At 45.4% G+C, this 25,520-nt stretch overlaps 1 protein-coding gene across 2 annotated transcripts in view; it reads left to right on the plus strand.

Annotated features, from left to right (window-relative positions):
- Positions 1-25,520, plus strand: part of CNPY1 (canopy FGF signaling regulator 1) — a 55,321-nt gene that overhangs the window by 13,693 nt on the left and 16,108 nt on the right. For both annotated transcript variants that reach the window (XM_048511793.1, XM_048511792.1), the window contains exon 4: positions 4,213-4,339. In XM_048511793.1, the coding sequence (XP_048367750.1) occupies positions 4,213-4,339 (127 nt within the window). The remainder of the gene's footprint in view (positions 1-4,212; positions 4,340-25,520) is intronic.

The following is a 25,520-nucleotide window of genomic DNA, read 5'->3' on the forward strand; positions in this document are numbered from 1 at the left end:
AAAATGGATGGGTACACAGGTATGTCCATCTAGTATGAGCAACTGCAAGTGTCTTAACTTTAGTCTGAGTCTTTACTGCGAATATTTGCTTTGGCAACTTCCAGACAAGAGCTTTGTTTGTCAATGGGATAGCAAACTCATGGAGAAATGTGTGGCAGCTGCCTACAGGGCTGCACATTTGGTCCCAGCAGTGAGCCAGACGTCTGGTAATTATCTTTCATTCCAGATGACAACTGAGGGACGTGCTCGTTCTGTTCTGAGGAATAATCCTGATATTTGAGCATTTCCTCCTAGGCCTCGGCCAGTGCTAGCATGTCAGGATGCAAAGGCTATTCCTGCCTCCGCTTCTGTCTCCTCTTTGGGCTGGATTATTCAATTACTGGCTGTTTGGCCTGCTCTCAACCTTTCTAAATCATTTCCCGTGCCCGCACAACTCCTTGGCGAGGGTTGAGATAGGATTTCGACAACGAATTTCACAGCTTCATAAGCCCTTCTAGACAGACAGCTTCCACCTTAATTAATGTTAAAGCAGGACAAAAACCGCCATTTAGCCCAGACTGAAAAAAGGACAATCCTGTGTTAAATGGACCGATCCTATGGTCTGTTACGCATAAGTAGCCACCTTTGCTGCTGGTGCTTTGCTCCCTTTGACCCAGTAAATGGACTTAACTGAATGCTGAGCAGCAGTGGCCACTGATGCCCCCCTCCTCTTGTATTCCTCCCAAACAGGTTCAGCTATGCTACAGAAAGGCCTTTTTCAAGGTGGAGTTGGAATCGGCATCCAAAGACAATGGTGCCTTGCTAATATCCATGTAGTACTGAAGCAATAACTGATTGAATTCAATCAGCATTCAGGAAATTGCATTAAGTTGCTAAATGCCATGCAAAATTATATCAGTAACCCCAGTTCAGCAAAGGACGGTTGTTCGTTCTCTTGCTGAGATTTAAAACTCAGATTAATTCAGCGGGATTTCAAAGTCAGCCATAAATAAAGCCTGCTGAATCTGTTTCAGTGGGTGCTAAGTAGCCCTAATTAAATGGGGACCTTGTCAGATGTTTGTGTAGTAAAATGCTGTCAAAACACAGCCAATTTATTGCGACCCAGTTATCTCTACATTTGTCTTTGCGGCTGCAATCCCAGATGAACCCTGCTTAGCTTTCAAGGTCTGGTGAAATCAGGCTAGCCTAGACCTTCTGGGTCAGAGTCCATGTTTTCTCAGCTTTATATCTTATGGCATTTTTTTTAAGTGAGCCACATTTATCAACTCCTGTCTATGGTTTGCAGAGGGGCATCAGGAAGGCGAAACAACAAATGATTCTTTTGACCTGATTAATTGCAACCCATTTTCAATGTGCCCTCAAACCACAACTCCCATGATCCTTTCTGGGAAACGAAAGGCAGGTTTTGACAACCTAGTTCACTTGCCAATAAGCACTTAATGAGTCGGGTTTTGGTGTGTCTGTGCCCAGGGAGGGGAGTCTTCCAAACTACTCTTTAAAAATGCATGACAAGAATTAGACATGAAATTAACTGAGGTAGATTGTAGATAAAGTCAGAGATCAGTCAACTGACAAGAATTAGACATGAAATTAACTGAGGTAGATTGTAGATAAAGTCAGAGATCAGTCAACTGACCCCCAGAGCCCCTCGGGGATGGGGCGGTCTAGAAGCCCAAAGTATAAATAAATAAATAAAAATAAACTCTGATTTGCAAAGGGAGTTGAGAGCGCCACCCATCAAACTCTTAACTCAAGCAGCACTGGCCTGTCCATAGTTCTGTCGTTTAACGAGAAACAGGCAGCCAATCACAGTTCTTACTCACAGCAAAATCTGATTATTCAACTAAACTCTGAGACAGCCAATGCTTAATCAGCCAGAGGATCCCCCAGGCAATGAACAGATGAGCTGACTTTGGGCCCTTTCGCATGTGCAGAATAATGCACTTTCAATCCACTTTCAATCCACTTTGTAGCTGGATTTTTCTGTGCAAAATAGCAAAATCCACTTGCAAACTATTGTGAAAGTGGATTGAAAGTTTCTTCCGAGAGGGGAAGGTGTTTGCATTGGAACAGATGGAGTTCCTCTTTGAAAGTCGCCAGATCTCTAACTGGTCAGCAACCAAAACCCTTTCCTTTCCCTCAGGGAAGGACAACCGACTTCTTCTATGATGCTGCTGGTTGGGGGTAGGGTGGGGGTTTGGGTTAGGGTTAGGGTTAGGGTGGGGATTTTAACTTTCGAATGTAGTAGTGTTTTAAAGAGATTATTTTATGTATGGGGATGTTTTAATGTTGTAGCTGCCTAGAGATCTTGGATATAGGCGGGGATAAATTATATATGTATAAATTATTTTAAAATAAAAAATATAAACAAACAGCTCAGGATTTAGGCCAGCGGTTCTCAACCTGTGGGTCGCGACCCCTTTGGGGGTCGAACGACCCTTTCCCAGGGGTCACCTAAGACTCTCTGCATCAGTGTTCTCCATCTGTAAAATGGGTAAATGTTAGGGTTGGGGATCACCACAACACGAGGAACTGAATTAAAGGGTCGCGGAATTAGAAAGGTTGAGAACCACTGATTTAGGCCCTTGTGGCATTTCTGCATTATCCTTGTTAGGCACTACAATAGTGATGGTGCCCATCCCAGGGATGCTGTGATGTCTCATTGTGCTCCAAGTCTTGAGAATTAGTCATTTCATTCTCTTCCATGCCAGTCAGACCTCTTCTGGACTCCTGTGCCTGCTTCAGGGTGCCGTAATTAAAGGAATGCAAGGAAGATGAATGGGAATGGGTTCACAGGAGACCACTGAAGATGGTTGGGAGATGGTTAGACAAGTTCTACAACAAAATGTTGAAGGCACTGGGTAGGTTTAGCCTGGAAATGACTAGGCTAAAGGCGGACGTGATCATTCTCTTCAAATGCTTGGGTTCCTCCTGGAAGAGGGCCACGCAGAGGTGGGATCCAGCAGGTTCTCACCAGTTCCCGAAAGTGGGTTACTAATTATTTGTGTGTGCCGAGAGGGGGTTACTAATTGGGTCTGCTTTTCCATTAGAAATTCCATTAGGTCCAAAAATCATAAAGTCCTGTTATTTCCTATGTGGCTGGTTAGCGAAGGTAGAAAACGGGATAATTGTCCCTGTTGGGCTGTTTTAAAAACATGTTTTAGAAATATGGTAAAGTTCCTGGTTTAAGGAAAGCATCCTTCTTTTGATTTCTAGAAACAAAATTAAGTATTTGAAAGTATTAAGTATTTGACAGGCAGTCAATTAGAGGAGAAGTAGTTGTTTCTGTTGGCAGAAGACGATAGGACTTGCTATAATGAGTTTAAATTATGGGCAGAAAGATACCAGCTGGAAATTAGGAACTTTTTTTTTTACAGTGAGAGTTTTTTACAGTAACAAAGAAATTATTAATGCCATGCCCCCCGGAATGCCCGGCCACGCCCCCGTCGTGCCCTGCCCAGCCCCATTGGCGCTACGCCACTGTTTGAATCCCACCACCATGGGAACCTGTTACTAAAATTTTTGGATCCCACCACTGGGGCCACGCCATGTTCTCTGCTGCCCTAGAGGGCCAGGCCAGAGCCAGTGGGCTTCCGTTTCAGATAAGTAAATGTTGATGGATCCTTAAGAGAAACTCCCTAATGGCATGAGTAAGTTGACCAATCTCCAGGTCCTCCTGGAATTAAAACATCTCCGGATTGCAGGGATCAGCTCCCTGGGAGGAAATCAGAGCTCTGGAACTCTACGGCATCACATCCTCACAGAGCTCCCTCCCCTTTCCAAACACTCCCATCCCCAGGTGCCGCCCCCAAATCTCAAGGAATTTCCCACCCCAGAGCAGGCAACCCTACAGTGACCCACCAATGGAACCAGTGACCCGGGAAGGAGGTTCTCCTTTTCTGGAGATGTTCAATTAGAGGCCGGGTTTCCATCTGTTAAGGATACTCTCGCTTGCTTTGGATTTCTTACACTGAGGGTTGGGCTAGATTTGCCCCTAGAAGGGCTCTTCGATCCCTAGTCTGTAGTCCAGGTGGCAGTTCCTTCTTCCGTGGAATGTGTGAGTGCCTGGGACTCTTCCCACTCGCAAAGCCAAGAACACAAGAAGATGCCATTCAGCAAGGTCCTCGCTGCCCCTTCTGCAAATTGCACCTCTTGTGTTTCCCGGCTCAGCTGCACTGGTGGTGATGTGCCTTTTTTTGATGGTTCTGTCTCGTCCTCTGTAGCCTGCAAGGCCCTGGCGGACGAGCTGACGTACGATATTAAGAAAATAGGTCCGAAGAGGACTGTGAATTCAGGAACGTTTCGAATAAACCCTGATGGCACGCGGGGGAAGAAAAAGGTAAGTGGGAGAAACACGGCAAGACGTAATTGCCAGCATGTGCAATTACCAACCACTTATCCAAACAGCGGTTGGTCTCTTAATCTCCTAACCTTTTCCTGGGGAAGGCCAGCCACCACTAAATTGCTTCTTTTTCCTCTGGGACCTAAAGTAATCTGTGATCTTGAAATGGAGGTATTTTTTCTCCTTTTCCAGTACTTTTTGGGAGGGAGGGAAGGGAGGAAGGGGGAGGCTTTAAATGTTGACAGTGGAGTAGTCTTCTAGTACAATAGTGTGCTGAAGCTAAGCAAGACATTCAGGCACAGGTAGGAAAACAGGAGAGCTCATGTAACCTCTATCTGTGGGTTCTGTGGGGCAGAACTTGGAATGAGTTTGCAACAACAATTTTTAAAAACAAAATGGTTTACTTTCTTAACATATAACATCAAACACCAACATTTAACATCACATTTCAAGGTCCTGTTCAGGTTTCATTTCAAGTCCTTCTAGTTACAGTCTTCTGTAATTGCCAAGTCCAATTCTTCTTTGCAAGTGGATTGGCTCCTGAAGACTCCAAGGGCTTGGTGAACAGGATTCAACATGATGAAGGTTTCCAGGAGAACTCTCACCCATTACAAACATAAAAACTCTGAAACCATAAACTCCAACATTTACAACATAGCAAAAACAAACAACTACCTTCCCACTAGTTCCCAACAACATTGCAGTTACCTTAACAAGGTGTTAAGGGCTTATAGAAATCAAGGTCCGAGTCTGGTAGCCTTGTCTCCTCCAAACTACATGAGGTCTGCTGCAGCCTCTTGCTGCAGCCTCTTGCTGCTTTGAGTCTCCACCCCTTACTGGGTCAACCCATTCTAAGCATGGGGGTTACACTCACACTTTGGGGAGCCAGTCCCCAGGTTATTTTGGGCTGATCTTCTCACTTGTGGGAGTCGTTGACTTATACATGCCAATCATGCCACCATGCAATCTGCAAAATTTATTCTGGTCATTGTGAGAATATTCTGTTTATTCTACTCCTGCGGAATGTTGGTTTGGGAGCTGCAGGGAACTTGTCACCAGATCGTGTGGGAGCTCCCCTTCAGTGACAGAGCAGAAGTCTTGTAAGCCTAAAGTTCCAGGTTCAAACCTTGGCATCTCCAGTTGCAGCAAAATGTTGGGTAACAGTGCTGGGAGTGAGTTCTTCCAGAGAGCCACTTGGCAGAGCGAACAAAATGGGCCTAGATGGGCTATTACGGATGCCAGGCAACCTCCGGGCATTCTTGGGAGCTTTTGGGAGATTGCAGAAAAGCTGAATGAATTCTTTGCATCTGTCTTCACCCAAGAGGAGGTGAGGAAAATTCCTGCACCTGAACCAAGCTTCTTAGGAGGCGAATCCGAGGAACTAACGAAGATAGTGGTAGACAAGGAAGAAGTTCTGGCAGCCATTGATAAACTAAATGCTACCAAATCCCCTGGCCCAGATTGCATTCACCCAAGAGTTCTTAAAGAGCTCAAGCATGAAATTGCTGATGTTCTCACTTTAATATGCAACTTATCCTTGAAATCAGGCTCCATCCCTGAAGACTGGAAGATGGCCAATGTCACACCAATCTTTAAGAAAGGATCTAGGGGACCTGAAATTACAGGCCAGTCAGTTTGACATCTGTTCCTGGTAAATTAGTAGAATCTGTCATTAAAGATAAAATTATAAAACATGTACAAAAGCAAAACCTGCTGAGAAAGAGTCAGCATGGCTTTTGCAGAGGCAAATCCTGTCTTACAAACTTACTAGAGAGTTCTTTGAGGATGTAAATAGGCATGTGGATAAGGGGGAACCAGTGGACATTGTCTACTTGGATTTCCAAAAGGCTTTTGACAAAGTTCCTCACCAGACTATTGAGAAAACTCAGCAATGAAGGAATAAGAGGGGAAGTCCTCCTATGGATTAAAAAAACTGGTTGGAGAAACCGAGGAAGGCCAAAGAGGGCAAATGGGAAATTCTCACAATGGAGAGATGTGGGGAGGGAAGTCCCCAAGGATCCTGCGGTGATTGGGATCCGAAGTGCTCTTTAACCTATTCATAAAATGACCTGGAAGTAGGGTGGGTAGCGCGGGTGGCCAAGTTTGCAGATGATACCAAATTATGTAGGGTGGTGGAGAACCACAAAGGATTATGCAGGAGCTCCAAGCGACCTTGATAAATTAGGGTGAGTGTGCTAAGAAATGGCAAATGCAGTTCAATGTAGCAAAATGCAAAGTGATGCACATAGTGGCAAAAAAATCCAAACTTCACATACACTCAGGTCAGTGCTATCAGTCACAGACCAGGAAAGGGATTTGGGCTGCCTTAATTGATAGTTCCATGGGAATGTCAACTCAATGTATGGCAGCTGTGAAAGGCAAACTCTATGCTGGGGATAATCAGAAAGGAATTGAGAATAAAACTGCAAAAGATTGTCATGTCTCTATATAAATATCGTGGTGCACCACACTTGGAGTACTGTGTTCAGTTCTGGTCACCACATCTCAAAAAAAGGATATTGAAGAGATAGAAAAGTGCAGAGAAGGGCAACGATGATTGAGGACTGGAGCAATCTTCCTTATGAGGAAAGGCTGCAGCTTTGGGACTCTTAGTTTGGAGAGGAGACGTCTGAGGGGGATATGATTGAAGTCTATAAAATTATGCATGGGGTAGAAAATGTTGACAGAGAGAAATTTTTCTTCTCACAATACTAGAACCAGGGGGCATTCATTGAAAATGCTGGGGGGAAGAATTAGAACTAATAAAAGGAAACACTTCTTCACGCAACGTGTGATTGGTGTTTGGAATATGCTGCCACAGGAGGTGGTGATGGCCAATAACCTGGATAGCTTTAAAAGGGGCTTGGACAGATTTATGGAGGAGAAGTCAATTTTATGGCTACCAATCTTGATCCTCTTTGATCTGACATTGCAAATGCCTTAACAGTCCAGGTGCTCGGGAGCAACAGCCGCAGAAGGCCATTGCTTTCACATCCTACATGTGAACTCCCAAAGGCACCTGGTGGGCCACTGCGAGTAGCAGAGAGCTGGACTAGATGGACTCTGGTCTGATCCAGCTGGCTTGTTCTTATGTTCTTATGTTCTTATGTTCTTTGGAGGCGGGGCAACATCACATCCAGGCAAAACCTCAACTGGGATGGCAGTACATCACCCAATGCTCTAGAAACTCTATGGTGTTAGAGTTTCTAGAGCATCAGCTGATATCTGGCATTATATCTGTATTTTTACCTCGATGTGAGGTCTAGGTCCTTGCTGGTCAATGGCAGGGACTGGAATATGGGAGGGGTATAGTGTTGCCAAATCCAGGTGTGAAACACCTGGATATTTAGGAATGGAGCCTAGGGAGGGCAGAGACCTCAGTGGGGTACAGTGCCTTCCAAACCATCAATTTTCTAGAGATGAGCTATACTTCCAGGAGATCTCCAGGTCCCACCTGGAGGCTGGCATTCCTAGTGATGTCATCACATTGCTCATATCAGTTCTGCCCCCAACTGTTTCTCCTGCTGGCCCAAGAGGCTAGGCTGTGTCAGAGAGCCGTTCGACAGGGGATTGGCTGTCCTGAAGCAGGCACTTGACAAGAAGAAGAAGAGGAAGAGGAGGAGGAGGAGGTGAAGAGTTTGGATTTATATCCCCCCTTTCTCTCCTGCAGGCTCAGTGGACCATATTGATAGCCTGGGGACCTCATCCAGTTCTGGTCTGCAGGAGCTTTTAATTGGGCTCTCAGCGTGCTGTAAAACATGTCAGGGGTGTTGGGCCGCTGGACTGCAGCATTGACTGGTGGCCTCGTGTGCCAACACACACACACAAACACACCAGATTTCGGGTTGAAGGCCATTAAGGGCCCTTGTGAGCAGTGGAATGGGAGAGTGGACAACCTCTGGAGGTGGCAAGGGCTTCAGGCTGGCGGCCTCCAACTCAACTCTCAGAAGCAGGTAGAGGCTCAGAGACTCAGGCCGGAAAGCCTTAATCCACCTGTTCTAGGGCGTAAAAAGAGTGGGGAAATTTGGTTTGGAAGGGTGGCATTTGCTAAACCCAGCGGGATCCTCCCAAAAAGAGCGGCAGAAGATAGGTCCAAACAGTTTTCCCATACAGAAAGATTTAGAGGATTGTGCTTGTCTCTCAGAATGTGTGTCCAGATTCCTTTCATCTACAGGATCTTCTGAACTGTGAGCAGGACGTCCCTTTGTTGTTGGAGGCTTGTGATTTCAATAGGGAGTGTATCCAAGGACATGTAAGGAGGCATGCAAGCTGCTGCACCGCGTTCAGCACAATGGCCATGCTTGTGCACATGGGGGGGATGTGGAAATGCACAGCAAAAGCAAAGAGTTTAGCAACAGGCTGTGGGGCAAAGCATAGACTTTTGTGCGATTAGCAGACAGCAAATTCCAATACAAATCATCAGAACTTCAGGCTGCGATCCAGATTTTTTTATAAGCAAATACACCACCTGGTATAGAGTTGCTAACAGGAGACCTCCTGCTGATTGCTGCTGTCGCCTGTCACTGCTCTGAGTGGACGGAGAAGAAAAATAAAAATGCTTCCAATACCTATGTGCTGGTAGATCACAACGATGGGTAACTCTAGGAATCTCTAGAAACTCTATGGAATGTATAGAGTTTCCACAGATTCCTAGAGCTACCCATTGTCACTTCCAGGCTTTATCTGGAAGTGATATAGTGGCATCAGCAATGTCACACAGGCACCCAGGTCCCTGCCCCCAATCCTCCTGCTGGTTGCCTGGCAACCCAAAAATGGGATCCTATATTTCTTTTCAGGCCAGAAGGCCTCTATTGTGGTGTTAGAGCAGTACATATTTATCAAATATGTCTGTGTATTAAGGTTTTCACAGCCGGAATCACTAGGATTGTGTGGGTTTTCTGGGTTGTATGGCCATGTTCCAGTGGTCCTCTGAAGATGCCAGCCACAGATGTAGGTGAAATGTCAGGAGAAAATGTCACTGGAACATGGCCATACAACCCAGAAAACCCACAGCACCCTAAATATGTCTGTATTTAGCTACAAACTGCCAGAAAAATACTTCGATTTTGTGAAGCAGTGACAGAATATTTTGTCATTGGGCCTAGGCCCGTGGTGGTGAACCTTTGGCACTCCAGATGTTTTGGACTACAATTCCCATCAGCCCCTGCCAATTGGCCATGCTGGCAGGGGCTGATGGGAATTGTAGTCCATAACATCTGGAGTGCCAAAGGTTCGCCACCACTGGCCTAGGCCCCAGTGTGCTGTTGATTCCTAAAGATGAAACAGCGATTGGCTACTGACTATAAAGCAGTGTGTCTGCCTTACTAAATTACAGTGGTGGAAAACTATTCTAAAGCTTCCATAAAGCATATAGCTTGAAACTCAGCATTATCTCACCATCTCTCTAACGCTGCCTTGCTTAAATCACTGTTTGTATTGAGTGGGGGTGGGGGGGGGGAAAGCTGGTGGAATGGAAAGAATTAAAAGGGAGGCCATGCTCAAAATGTAGGTGTTCATACATTTTTATACATGCCTGAAGTGTAGATCTGACACATTCCTGACAGGTATCTGTACAGTTTCTTCTTAAAACATGCTGTAATAGGTATGTTGTGACTCCTGTGGGCAAGGTACTGTCAGGGGGAATCTCATCATGGAGACAGATCAGTTTGTTGTGGGGATGGTGAAGCTGAAAGGTGTCTCTCCAGAATGGGGCAGACAGCAATTCTCCAAAATGGGAAGTGCTACACTTCAGTTGTACAATCTCATCTACACACACCCCTACACACACTAATCTAAGCAGTTTGTCTGAAGTGTTATTCATCAAGACTGTCAGCTCATAAGGATCAGTTTGAGATTCAGCCCTGCGGTGGGGATTCTCCTTGGACCCAGTTCATGCCATGTCCATGGAGGATTTGGTTGGAAACAGCATGGCACAGAGTTTGGTGGGTGGAAGCCAGGCAGTGTGTTTTGTTAAAACAGACTTTGGGATATTTGATCAAAAGAGGCCCGCTTGGCCCCTTCCTTGTTGATGGCTGCTGAAAACTTTTTACTACAGCTTCAAACTGTGCTGGCTTGACCTTGGCCAGTGGTTCTTCGATTTAGGCATTTCTCTGCTGGTGACTCTGAGTCTGGTACCTTATGCCTCATTTTCTGTTGCTTTTGTGGCTTTGTTTTGTTGGTGTGCCACCCTGGGCCCTCCTATGTGTTGGATGGAAGAGTAAGATGCAGCATTTCCAACAATGAAGAGAGTCTTGTGGCAAGTAGAGTCTTCTTGTAGCTCAGACCAAAAAGCAAGCAGAACCTACTAAGTTCTGATGGTGGCCGGGCCCACTGAGTCATATTGGTACTCCAGAGGCTTCTTTTGAGGAAGGGATGGTCCTCAAGCTAGAAAGAGATGATCCTTGACAATGACCAGTGTGGTGTTGTGGTTAAGAGTGTCAGATGAGTATCTGGAAGACCCAGGTTCAAATCCCCACTTGTGCCGTGGAAGCTCATTGGTTGACTTTAGGCCTGTCACACTCTTTCAGCCGTACCCACCTCATAGGGTTGTTGTGAGGATAAAGTAAAGGAGAAGAGAAAGATGTCAGCTGCTCTGGTCCCCATTGGGAAGAAAGGTGAGTTGTACATGAATCTTCTTGCTGTATGATTGAGCAGCAGGGTTTGTTCATAACTTAATGATTATGAAGTGTGAAGTCCTTTAGGTGTTTTATAACTATTATTATCATCATCATCCATCATCATAATTACCATGACCCCTTCCTTCCCTATGTCTGGCTCCAGAGTGAGGTTGTGGTTAAAGTGTTGGAACTCGGAGACTCAGGGCCTGTTTTCCACAAGGCCATGGAAGCTGGCTGGTTGATCTTGGCTCAGTAACACACACTCAGCCTGACCAACCTCAGAGGACTGTTGTGAGGATAAAATGGAGGAGCAAAGAATGAAGTAAGCTGCTTTAAGTGCCCAATGGGAGAAAGGTAGGGTATAAATAAAGTAAACGTCGAGGGCCAGCGTGGTGTGGTAGACTCTAATCTGGAGAACTGGGTTTGATTCTTCATTTCTCAGCATGAGCTGTGGACTCTTATCTGGTGAACTGGATTTGTTTGCCTGCTCTGGCACATGAAGCCTGCTGGGCGACCTTGGGCCTGTCACAGTTTTCAACAAACTCTCTCAGCCCCACCTAGGTGTCTGTTGTGGGGAGAAGAAGGGAAAGAGTTTGTAAGCTGCTTTGAGACTCCTTACAGGAGCCGGGTATAAATCCAAACTCGTCGTCGTCTCCTTCTTTCTCCTCTTAAAAGTATAAACAATAGGAAAGACAACATTGTCCGTTGTGTATAAGTTTATATAACGTTGTTCTTAACCTTGCAATTAGGTTTCACTGCATTGTTTATCCTGTACTGTCCGGATTTCATTTTAAAAATAATTTTAAACTGCCGTCATTGTATTGTAATCCACCCTGAGCCACAGTGAGAAAGGCAGACTATAAACGAACTAGCGGAGTAGAAATAATACACACCTCTTGAGGACCACCAAGAGCCGATTGTGAGCTGAAAACTGATGAGCCAGGTGCTGCTCAGCGTCCCTTAGATTCTAGACCCATCGCAGGCTCCTGGCTGAAGGCCCTGAACTTAGCAAAGGGTACATTCAAGGTCAAGTTGCCAATGGATTGGCCAGTACTGCCCACTAGTGGTGAAAATGGCTATTCCCTTTGATGTTCACATTCCGTTTTCAGTATTTAGACATGTAAAAGAAATTCAGCATGCTCATTTTAAAACAGAAGTCCAGAATTTCCAGACAATGTACGTTGTTTGCTCGTCCTTTGTATATTTATCTATACATTTGACTATTCCTTATCCATATTGTTGTTGTTGTTCAGTTTGCAGGTTATTATTGCATGAACTGGGAAAGAACAAGGGGGGGGGGATCCAGCTGCCGATTCATCACAATCAAAAGCAGATTAATTAAAAAAAAACCTCTCAGACACACATGACAGCATCAAAGTGTAATGAGATATCAAACAAAATCAGCTCCGATTAATTCAAGTTGCATTTTGTCAAACAGCATATTTTGTGTTTCACCGAGTATTAAAAGGCGCTGAACACTCCAAGTGTACAAAACTTGAATCTCGAAGGAAATATTTCTAGGAAAACAACTACAGATAGCAAACATCTGAGTCCAGGTATTTACTGAAAAACAGTGAACGTCTGAGTCTGATGGGGAAACAGCAAAACCGCCGGGCATTTTGAGTTCCACCATCCACGCTGTATCTCCGTCCCAAAGGGCTTGCTTTGAATTTCAGCATTTCTTCCAGTCAGCAAACCAATTTTTTCCTAATAGCAGATACCTCTTAATATTTTCTAATTGCTCATTACTGTAACAGCTCATTACAGGCCTGACCCTAGCCCCCTGAGGATCCCAAGATCTCTCTCTCTCTCTCTCTCTAAAAGAGAATCTTGGTCTTTCTGTTCCAGGCAGCTTTCTTGGGTCACAGCAATGTGGAATGTCTCTTTATCACAGTTTCATCCCACTTATGTGCTATAGTTCTCCCATGGTGCCCTCACAATAACTCTGCGAGGAAGGCTAAGGTGACCATCCCAGCTTCATGGCTTGGGGGATTTGGACTCCTTTTCCATTCCAGTACTCTAACCACTGTGGATCTTATTCAGCAATCCGTGAGTGGAAAAGAAAATGTATCTAGCATAACTACGCTTGCAAAACAAAAAACCAAAACCAAATTAGTGAAAGCTGCAATAACTCACCACACTTTTGTATCATTTTTAACGAAACCGCTATGTTCGTATGGAGGAAGGGAATCTATAACGGATGGCTCATGCCATTTCATTTGGTTTTGAAACTGTACCAGAAGAAACAAATTCTTGCTCTGTCTTGCACATGCAGAAGAGATAACGGGAATCACTTTCATTTAGTGTAAGGAAATAGAGAGGAGAAGATTTAGCATTTTTTGCATGCACAAGGACTCTTTGCAGATGTGTAAATTTACCACGGGGTTCAACCTTCAGCCCTGTATGATCTAACCTGTATGATTTTCTGTGGGATGCTGCAAGGAATGCTGCTGCTTGCAACCAGCCAGAGCTGAATCCCTGGGTGTCACAGAGGCATATTTTGCACCCAGAGGATTACCTTGTCATCTTGGGTTCCCTCCCCCTTTCCGCACATGGATCGATTTGCTTTAATGAGCTATCTGAACCTGTCCACTTCGCAAGCCACTTCCTTCCCTGTGCCTCTTGGGGGCACACTGCAGACGGATCTGGAGAGTAGGCTTGAGGCCGGCTGGATAGGTGGTCCTGGCTTATCAAGTTAGCTTTTCGATTCCTTCCAACTTTATCTCCGGAAGCCAGATTGACTTCTGGCCCCAAGGTGGAACAGGCTCTCAGTTGAGAGACCTTTCAGCTCCTTTGCATTTGAGCAGGAAAGCCACACAACAGGCTCCTTAGTTGTCCCCATTTACACAGACAGTCCCTGAGTCTGTCCTGGGGAGGTCACCCCCCCCCCCATCTTGTCTTTCCTTCTTACCTCTCACTCTTTTGCAATTGTCTTATTAAAATGTCTGTAGCGTTCTGTCATTCATCAGACTCTCCCTCCTCCTCCTCTGGTGTCTAGAAGTTAAATTTAAGTCAGCTGCAAAAGAATCTTGACTCTGGTAATGCTTTTTTTTTCCTTTTTGCCATCAAGTCACAGCCAACTTATGGCAACCCAGTAGGGTTTTCAAGGTAAGAGACTAAGGCTGATTCCGCATGGGCCAAAAACAGCAGTGTGAAAACCCTTTTACACTGTTTTAAACTCTTTTACACCATTTTCACACCGTTTTCACACTGCTGTTTTTGGCCCATGCGGAATCAGCCTAAGAGAGGGGGTTTTGCCATTGCCTTCCTCTGCAAGGTGACTGTGGTCTCCCACCAAGTACTAACCAGGACTGACCTGGCTTAGCTTCTGAGACTGGGTTAACCTGATCTATTGAGGTCAGCATAGATGCATGTAAATGCACACATGAGCAGTGGTGTAGTGCCAAAGGACAGGGGGGTGCACAACGCACTGGATGTGTGCCCCTGTGGGGGCGTGGTGAGGGTGTGGAGGGAGCGGGCCGGGTGCAGAGAGGGCAGGGGCACAGGGCGCACACGTGCCCCAGGCGCAGTTTCCCCTCACTCCGCCCCCTGCACATGAGCTGTAAGGCGTGGCCCACATCACATGGAATGACTTATGAGGTTGATTTCAAATGACTGGTGACATATTACAAGGTTTTTTTAAAAAAAAAATAGGCGTCTCTAGCACAAGCTGGCTTTCAAATCAGTGGAAGAAAGGTTACAGAGGAATATGACTGAGGACTTAGTAGCACCTTTAGCCACGTGTAATTGATAGGGAGGGGCTTGGGCTAATTGACGTGAGAACAGGAGAGCTAGCATCATATATTTCTTTTCATCTTGGATATATTGATTGAGATTATACCCTGCCTTATATAGAGGGCCCCAGGGCAGTTTACAAAACCAGAAACAACAATAAAACATCAGTAAAAACCATGCGCACGCACACACACATATGTATGTATGATGATGATAAAACCAAAGCATACCCACCCACATTCTCCCCTTTCCCAGATTGGCAGCTACCAGATAGGGTATCTACAGAGCCAAAGGCCCAGGGACAGCCTAACCAGATCTTCCCAGCTCCCACCGCAACCTTTTCCCTGAATGCTACTGTTGAGTAGGATCGGTACATTCCAAATGGTAGCAAAAAGGGCTGCCGTGCTAAGGGAAATTTTTCATTTCTGCACCTAGAGGTTTTATTGATTTTTCCCCCTTGAGATTTGTTTTATTGAATTCATTTTGCCTTTCTCGCGGAGACTTGAACTGAATACACAAGTTAAAAAACAGCCAAACAATAAAGAGAATTCAATACATATAATCAAAATCAAAATTAATTATGAATAAGCAAAACTGATGTAGAAAATTTCACAAATGGTAGTGAATCTAGGGGGGGGAGGGGGAGCGTATGACCCAGGCGCCACTTTAAAATGTCACGTGGGTGGCACACTTGGCTGATCCCCCCCACCCTCCCTCCCCAGGAACAAGCAGCATCTAAGTCGATCTGTAGAACAGCCGCAGAAGGCCATTGCGTTCACATCCTGCATGTGAGCTCCCAAAGGCACCTGGTGGGCCACTGCGAGTAGCAGAGAGCTGGACTAGATGGACTCTGGTCTGATCCAGCTGGCTAGTTCTTATGTTCTTATGTTCTTATGTTCAGAAGGCAAGTCAATCAATGCTTTTCAGTGGACGGCAGACCCGTCTTCCGAGCAGCTAAAATGCTCTTAAGTATGTCTTCATAGCTACGAAGATAGCTCTTTGAAAATAAAACAAAAAATTAGGAAAACCATCTCTTCAACCAAAGAACCAGAGTGCTCCGTATATACCTGAACAGAAACTCAAATAGATGCGAAGCACTCCAATACTGCCTGCAAGTACTATGTTTAATATCACTAGTGCCCCTAATTACTAAACTATAGCCCTCAAGTGTACATTAAGGTAGAGTTTGGATTAATACTCCCCTTTCTCTCCTTTTGAGGAGACTCAGATGGGCTTACAAACTCCTTTCCCTTCCTTTCCCCACAACAGACACCTTGTGAGGTAGATGGGGCTGAGAGAGTTCTGAGAGAACTGTGACTAGCCCAAGGTTACCCAACAGGCCTCTTGTGGAAAAGCAGGGAAAACTAACTTGGTTCTTCAGATTAGAGTTTACTGCTCTTACCCAGTACATCACGCTGGGTGGGTAAGTCAGGGGGATATGAAGCCAGTAGAAGTTTGTATCATAAGTAGGGTCTGGGAGTCTGTTGTACAATCCTCATTTGATCCTCTCTGTTGCTGTAGAGGCGGAGACAAAGGACCCCAGGGGGAGGAATAGGATGTCAATTTTTTAAACTAAATAAACAATACAGAGGAAATAGTTGTTTTATGTGCTTGTATGTTGCAGTTAGTGTTGCCAACAGGCATGGTGAAATATCTCCTGTCCCTTTAACAAATGTTATTTACCAGGTGATGCTATTTACCTCCTTGCCATCAAAAGCTACAACTTCTGACTTCCTAACATTAGACCTTGATTAAAGAGACAGAGCATTATTATTTGGTAGCTGGCAATGCTAATGGCAGTAGAAATAAGATGGGGTAGCTTACTGCAGTGGTGGCGAACCTATGGCACGGGTGCCAGAGGTGGCACTCAGAGGCCTCTCTGTGGGCATGTGCAGAGTCGCCCCCCCCCCCCAATCTAGGCTGGCCTGGGCCACTGGGCTCGATTATTAGCATTAAACCTAAGACCTAGTTTTGGGGGAGCAGGGTAGGTAACCCTATTAAGTGCTGTTAAACCCCACTGATTTTCATGCAAAGAACTAAAGCACGATCCTTTACCTGGGAGTAAGCTCGGTTGCTGGCAATGGGGCTTGCTTCTGAGTAAATCCTCCTAGGGTTGTGATTCACCCGTTGGAATAGTTGCACGGTTGCTTCAAAGCAAAGCCACTGACTACCACCCAGCTTACTCCCGAGTAACGCACGCCTCAGAGCCAACCATTTTTTCTAAACTAAAACCTCAGTATTCAGGTTAAATCACCGTGTTGGCACTTCGCGATAAATAAGTGGGTATTTGGGTTGCAATTTGGGCACTCGGTCTCGAAAAGGTTCGCCATCACTGGCTTACTGCATCAAAAGTAGTCTTGACTCTTGAGGGACTCCAAAGACTAATAAATGGAACTAGTGTAAAAGCTGGGTGATAGGTATGAAACGGATATGGGTTCACAACTTCGCCACACTACGGAAACTGTAGAAATGGGACTATTTGTGGCGATTCCCTCCCTGAAAGATATCGTTCCTGCCCACTGGATTCCTAGCTAACATTTTTAAAAGCAAGTCTTTAACCTTCTTCATTGCAGAGGAAATATGCCAGCCATTTTTGCTGCTTGGGAAGAGCTGCCAGCCCAGTTAACCGTTTCCTGACCAAATTCATTCTCATTTGCCCAGTTCATATCTCCCCTTGTTTCTGTTGCGTGCTGCCTTTTCAGTAGGCTAACCCAGAAAGCCTCCAGCCAGTTGCATCTTGTGTGAGAATGAAAAACAGTTTCAGCTTTGTGACTGTTCATCTGTCTGTGTGGCGGGTCTGCATAAGCTGCTCAAAGTGAAACCTGTCCAGTTTTGGGCCTGGAGAAACAGTCTTATTTAAGTCCATGGATCCTGTGGTTTCCATTTGGAAGTTAAGTTTTGTTGCTGCATTAAACTCTAGGCCAGGAGTGTCCACTTCTGGCACTTCAGATGTTCATGGACTACAATTCCCATCAGCCCCTGCCATACCAGCAGGTTTTGGTCCTGAAGTACTCTGGTCCTGACCTAAACTATTAAGGGCCATAATAATTTGAACTGGGTCTGGAAACAAATTGGTAAATAGAGCAACTGAAATAAAACTGACAAAATATGATCACCAAAGCACCTGAAACCAGAGGTGGGATCCAGCAGGTTCTCACAGGTTCCCGAGAGTAGGTTACTAATTATTTGTGTATGCCGAAAGGGGGTTACTAATTGGTGATTTTGCCACGTGATTTTTGCCTTAGTTACGCCCCTCCTCTCAGCAGTAGCGCGCAGAACTTGAAGCAGTCTAGCAGGAGGTGCACCGGTGTGTGTGGCAGCCTGTGCCTGCGTGCATTCGTTTCCCGCCCAAGGACCGGCACAGCGGCTGTGTCCTTGCCACAGCCTCCCCGCCTTCCAGGAATGCTCCCTGGACCCTGGAGGAATGCCTCGGCCACACCCCGCCGTCGCTCGGGCCCGCCCCCATTGGCGCTCACGCTCTTACAGTTTGAATCCCACCACCATGGGAACCTGTTACTAAAATGTTTGGATCCCACCACTGTCTGAAACTCTTACAGATACATTCTGCACTAACAGGAGTTTTAATGCAGTCATCGAAAACAGCCCCTTGTAGAATCTAATCTAATCGATACGTTACCAGGACATAAATTACTTGGAGCAGGTCGTACCTTTCCTGGAGCAGTCACAGTTGTTGAATCGTCTAATGCTGGTCCAAGAAGCGACCAGGAGGATCCCAGACAATGAACGCAACCCTTTAGGCTGAGGGCAACCCCATACAGAACCGACTGTGGTCATAATCCCAGTTCATCTGTACCCACAAAACATCCGTCTTGCCTGGATTAAGTTCGTCATCCACAGCCAGCCGAAAGCCAAAGTGAAAAGTGTCGGGATAATCTGAATTAGTCAGACCCCCCCTGGGATGAGCTGCAAACTCTGACTCTGGTAGTTTACACAGAAGAGGCGAGTTTGACATTGGGCAACAGTGACTAAATCTGACGGCTCCAAAGATATTTTTTGAGCTCAAGGTTTGAGGACAGCTTATTTCAGCGTCTGGGCATTGGGAGGCTCCTGTCACGTGGCACTGATCATTTGCCCTCTTTTGCTGTGTCAACACTTCCTGGGCAGATTTAATTATATGATAAATGCATGGTTGGGAATTCCGTGTTTGTCTCATAATGTGACAAAAAGGTGTTAGGTTGACGTTTGAGATTTGAAATTTTATTTCTCCCTGTGTAGGTTATTGGCTTTATTTCACTGCATTGCATGTGCTATTTTATTATATTTGGTTTTGTTGATGGAGGAGCTATGGAGTTCTCTACTTAAGACCATTGATGGCTCAGCCATCAGTAGGGTTGCTAACTCCAGGGTAGGAAATGCCTGGAGATTTTGGGGGTGGAGCCTGAGAGATTTTGGGGGTGGGGTTTGAGGAGAGGTAGGACTTCAGTGGGATACAATGCCATAGAGTCCATTTTCCATAGCAGCCATTTTCTCTAGGTTGGACTGATCTCTGTTGCCTGGAGATCGGTTGGAATAGTGGCAGGTCTCCAGCCATCACCTGGAGATTGGCAACCCTAGCCATCAGCAACCAGTGGACTTTAGAACCATGAAGGATACATTCTCTTCCTCCTCCTCATCTGAGGCTGAAGAACAAGAATTGTTTTTTATACCCTGCTTTTCTCAACCATAAGGAATCTCAAAGTAGTTTGTAATCACCTTCGTTTCCTCTCCCCACAACCAGCACCTTGTGAAGCAGGAGGGGCTGAGAGAGTTCTGGGAGAACTGTAACTAACCCAAGGTCAGTCAGCGGGCTTCATGTGTAGGAGAGGAAAAACACACCTGGTTCTCCAGATTAGGGTCCGCCACTCTTAACCCCTACATGACACTGGCTCTATAAATACAGCCCTGGATGAATGAAGTGACCTTAGAGAGGCATATAGAATGTAATTGTATTAATTCTGTAGGTGTGAGGCCTTAGCTTTGTAGCACTCATTGCAGCAGTGAAGATGAAGAGGTGCACCACTGATGCGTTATTATTGTTCAAACTCGTCTGCCTGTGGTCTGAGAGTTGCAAATGTCACAGGAAGGGGAAAATAAGGGGAGCTGAGGGTTTTCTCTGGTTACCAAAGGTGCAGCCAGCTACCCTGTTTCCCCGAATATAAGATATCCCCTGAAAATAAGACGTAGTGGAGGTTTTGCTGAAGTGCGAAATATAAGGCATCCCCCAAAAGTAAGACGTAGCAAAGTTTTTGTTTGGAAGCATGCCTGACGAACATAACACAGAAAAATAAGACATCCCCTGAAAATAAGACATAGCGCATCTTTGGGAGCAAAAATTAATATAAGACACTGTCACAGGAAGGGGAAAATAAGGGGAGCTGAGGGTTTTCTCTGGTTACCAAAGGTGCAGCCAGCTACCACTGTCTTATATTCAGGGAAACACGGTAGAATTTTATGCAGCAAACATGGAGGGTACAAATGAGAGACTGAGAACTCTAGTATTCTTGTGGGCAAAAGACTATTGCGGAAAATATGGAGCCATTTTTTAAAAGCCCATTTTACAGAAAACCCTCTATGGATACATTTTTATCCATTTCCTGATGTTCTCTCCTCTCTCAAACACACTCTTTTGATCTCTCTTTCTCTTTCTCTCTCTCTCTCTCTCCTGCTCTCTTTCTCTCTCTCTCCTTCCCGTCATGAAGTTGTTTTCAGTGTTTAAATCAATCATTAGACAATGTTTATTTCAGCAAAGGACTTAATTCTTGGGAGAAATTGTGCCCAGTCCTCAAAGGCTGTGATAGGAACATGACCTTTGGTACCTAGGAATGGTGTGAAAAAATGCTGCCTTTCCCGACAGCTGTGGTGATAATCCTCTTTGTCTCTCTTAAGTGCTAGCTGATAGGTCTGCATAGAATCTGTAGGCTGTATTTATTTCTCCACAAGGTTAAATTACCCCAAAGAGGAAAATGTACGTGGAGTGGAGGGAATCGCTGGGTTCGTAGTGTGTTTATTTTAAAAAGGAAATTTAGTCATTGCTGCAAGTCAGATTTACCTAGTGGGAGACTAGTTTAAATTATTTACAGGCCTGGTGTAAAAGGGGGATGGTTGTAGGAAGTCTGTGCCACACAAAGGCTAGGATCCAAAGGGTTCTGCTTGTGCCTTGGGGTTTTCGGCCATTTCCCTTCCAGCCCCTCACATCCCTTTCTCCTTCACATCTGCTCCTGAAGGTCAGAGGACCCTCCCATTTTTGCGTAAGAGGGATTGGGTGACTCCTCGGCACATACAGCCAAACCATACATTATATCATGCAAACAGTAGATTGTGCAAAAGGCGTCTCTGCCCTACTGTGCCCGGAAATGGCTCCTTGAGGGCAGTATAGAAAGTTGTTCTTAGTTCTTCTTAAATGGCACAGTGGCCATGCTTGTGCACGTGGGGGAATGTGGGAATGCACATTAGGGTGTTGTTTTTTTCCTACTGAAAAAATCCATTACGAAATATCCTGATTTTAAGATTTTCCGAAGTCTCCTCATTATTGTTATGACATTTGAGGGTAGTGATTTCAGAACCGAATATTAGAGAACAAGTTCTTGTCTGCTGACTGCTTGCAATATGAAGTTTTGGTGAAAACAAACTCTTGGTCCTGAGCTATGTGAATTATCCACCATTCATGAGATATTTCCAGTGCACTTCATCATGTTCGGATGTTCACGAGAATGTAACCTGCACAGCGCCGCAGGATCCTTTGCCAGGGGGACGAGGGATGTCTATTCTCTTTTCTCTCAGGCCTAGTTCTGTCACCTGAAGCATATTTCCCGCCATCCACAGGGACATTAAATGGCAGCGTGTGCTGCGGTGTACTTTATTGTACACCTCTCTCACCCTCTCTCCCCCTCTCTCAGGCTAGCATAGAAGGATAGATGAATGAGGTCATGCGCCAAGTCCCCTGCAGTTAACCATTATTTTGGGTGAATAAAGGATTGTTAAGGTTGAGTGGAATGTCAGCAAACCTTTCATCCTCCTTCCTTTCAGCTGTCTGTGTTCTTACCCACAAGCCATACAAAGTTTCCTGGCTTGGTTTTCGCATATGTGGCCAGCTGGCTCCTTCTGCATAATGTCTGTGAGTTTCTTGGCTAGAGGATGAATGTATTTGGTCTCCACATCTGCAGGGATATAACACAAGGATGTTTCTATCCTGATGTGGTCAACCGGGTTTCAGGTTTTGTAAGGAATGGCCAGTGATGCTGAGTATACAGTCCAGGATGCGAACAACATTATAGTGCTATCAAGCAACATTCAACGTCAAAAGTGGTGATTTCTTTGGAAGGGTCAGGGGAAGGGAGCCAGGGCAAAGGGGTATTCCCCAGGGCCCATGCATGGGGTTTCTCATTTGGATCAGGACTGTGCCTCATGTGGAGAAGGGTTTTCAGCCTGCCCTCTCATGCTGTTTGGCTCGCTGGGGAAACCCACAACTCACGTCTGAGAGCGTTTTACCACTTACCATGAGCCCCCTATGCTGCGCGCTACTCTCAGCACACGTCATTTCTGGCGTGCGCCTGGGCTTCCCCATGACCCCGCGCTCTGCACAGGGTCATCAAAAGGCACTGTTTTGAAGAGCGCCAGGAATGACGCGCGCTGAGGGGGCGCGACAGCGGCAACGTCGGGGCGGCTGCGTTGTCGCCGCCCCTGTAGTGGGGAGTGCCGGGGGACCCCGCACTACTTGGCTACAGTAGCACGCAGCAGAAGGTAAGTGGGAAAACGCCCTGAATGTTGCGATGGGTGGGGACCCCAGACCCAACCTGGGCACTCAGTTGCATGCGAGTCAGCTGTAAGTTAGGGATCAAGCCTGTCAGAATCTGTGAATATGAGCATATCTCTTGGGGACTCGTTGGGGACTAATAGATCTGGGGATGAAGACTACATTTTTCAGACTGACTGTTTACTCATTTTTCTACCACCAGCTGCCAGAATGCGGCTTTTCTGGTTTATCAAATAAAATAATTGATTGAGAGTTGAACTTGTGAAGATTATGCACTTTCCAGAAGCACAGCACTTATGTGGCATAAGAACATGGGGAGAATATAAGAGTAGAGCAGAAAGCTTGTTGCAGAAATTGCAGTTCCCGAAAAACCCACCTGTTTGTTTGTTTGTTTATTGGATTTCTTATACCGCCCACCCCCGAAGGGCTCAGTTTGGCTCATGTCCTGTTTACTGGTTGCAAATTTCCTGTGTTCCTATGAACCATTTCCTGTGTTTATCAACCTGTTTGTAGCTGTTTGGCAGGTTGGCTCAGCTATTCCTTCCTGACAGTTCAGTAAAACGTTATGAGCGTTTTGTACAGGTGCACTGGAGTTCTGCTCCCTCCCCTTGCTATATCATTCCTCCATTCAGCTGGCAGTTGTTTAACTAGTGAAATCATGTCATGTAAAACAGTAGTAAGCAAAGGCTGTGTATAAAAAAGAAAACATCAATTGCCCTTAATTACACTGACAGCTGCCATTTTGTTTGATCAGTAATGTTTTCGCACATGCGTAGTTTTGCAGAAATCCAGCCGAAGCCTGTTCAGCGGGCATTCACATTGTTGGGCGCTGAACCAAACAGATTCTGTGATCTGCTCGTATCTGATCAACCCAGTGGTAGTTTCGATAGTCGAGCATGTTTGCAGAGAAATTCCCGGCATCCACCTTTGAATTTATTTTCACTCTTCCTGGGCACCACTCTGGATCCCTGATTTAACGCTTGTATGCAGCCCCTATTTACCATACGTAGTTGCTAACCTGGCACTGACTTAGGCCACAGCTAATCTGTAGCAACTACACTGCAAAACACGTACCTTTATTTAATCTCTGTACTAAAATTGTGAATCCACCAGTTCCAGGGGTGCTTCCATTCCCCTAGAGAGCTATGTCCTCCAGTGATGGGCGTGCCATATTCCAAGTGAAAGAAATGTGTCGAAGGAAAGGGGCAATTTGAGGCCATCCTCTTTAGGCCTCAGCGTTTAATATCCTCGTGGCCAGTTTTGTGCTATCTACCCAACTCCTGCTTACCTGCTGACCTCACAGTCATCATTGTGCTGATCAGGGATTGACAGGGCCTGGCAGAGAGCAAATTTTAACCCAGTGCTATCCTAAACAGATTTACATCCATCTAAGCCCACTGAGTTCAGTGGGTTTAGAAGGGATGGTTAAGAGCAGTGGTGGGATTCAAAAATTTTAGTAACAGGTTCTGATGGTGGTGGGATTCAAACAGTGGCATAGCGCCAATGGGGCTGGGCGGGGCTTGATGGGGACGTGGCCAGGCATTCCAGGGGTGGGGCATTTCTGGGCGGGGCTGTAGCAAGGACGCCCACCTCTAGATTCAAATAATGACTGTTTAAAGCATTAAAAATGCAATATACTGAAAGGTGGTGTATTATTTCTTTTTTATATAATTATATTGATTGATTTAAAATAATAACATAAGTAAGGAGAGAAACCAAAAACTGTTTACAATTGTTAACATATTACAAACATATCTAATTGTCTCGCTCAACCCCCCCAACTAAAACATCCTATATTGCCTCCCTCCTTCCCATATTTCCCTCCTTCCCTACTTTCTACTTCCACTTCAGATTCTTATAACTACTTTATCTATTCCACTTGAAAGAAAACTAACAGAGGGAGAGATCCAAAATCCTTAATCTAAAAGAGTAGTTTAAACTCCTCTCTTTCCAATATAAATTTCAAGGGAAAAAAAGAAAATGAAAAATCTTTACCTATAATACTTTCCCAACCTTTATACCAATGAACAAAAAAAATAGAATTACTATATATTGTATTATTTCATACAGATCATACACATGTGGGGCGTGCCATGGGGGGCAGGGGGCCCTGGGGGGCGATTTTGCATCCCCCACTTGACAAGGTTTATTGTACCCAGGGACAGAGATTACCCCTTGTCCCTAGTGGAGTCAATCATTAATAACCAGTTCTCCGAACTGAGAAAATTTTAGTAACCGGTTCTACCGAATAGGTGCGAATGGGCTGCATCCCACCTCTGGTTAAGAGGTGTTGTTCATGCATCTGTGGCTCCCCAAAGTTTATCTTTGGAAGGATCCTGAGAGTCTATATTGCTGAAAAGCGCTTTCCTGGTTTTTGAAGGTTGCTCCAGGCCCCCCTCCTGAGCCTCTTCAAGAAGTTTTTTTTTCCAGGAGAAGAAGAAAGTCAGAGTGGGCAAAAATACTTTGCATTTTGATTGCTTCACTTTTGCTTGGATTGTCTGCTTATTATTCATGTACTGGGCAATTTTGGAGTGCCCATTAGAGATTGTAAGCAATATGCTAATGAGCCAGGGCACAGGACACGAGCAAGAAGAGGGCAAACTGATTTTTAGCTGAAGCAGGCAGTGCTGTGTATAATTTAATTTTTTTTAGCGTAGCACAGATGGTTTTGTGTTGGACAAGAATGTTTCTTTTCTTTCCCCCCCCCTTTTTTTGTACTGGAGCTTTCCAGTGACTGAATAAATAAGTTTTAGTGAGATGTCATACTAAGCACTGGCTTCGATTGGTTAAGAAAACATCAAGGCATGATCCAGACACGAGAAAACTCTTTGGAGCTCTACTGGTTTCAGTGGGAGAGTTGCACATGACTTTTGTCGCTTGCAACCAATTGGATGGGCAGCCCCATGCTCTTTAGGTCTCAGTGCCCCAAAAGGACATCTTAAGTCCAAAGCACGGCCTGTCAGCATAACACTGGCAAAGACTGGGAGGGAGCCTAATGTTGACTTCTCCCCCGGTCATGCCCCCGGCCTGCCCCCACTACAACAGTGGTGGCCGGGGCCCTCAGATGCTAGCA

Source organism: Sphaerodactylus townsendi, linkage group LG11, assembly GCF_021028975.2.
Source record: "Sphaerodactylus townsendi isolate TG3544 linkage group LG11, MPM_Stown_v2.3, whole genome shotgun sequence".
Lineage (NCBI taxonomy): Eukaryota > Metazoa > Chordata > Lepidosauria > Squamata > Sphaerodactylidae > Sphaerodactylus > Sphaerodactylus townsendi.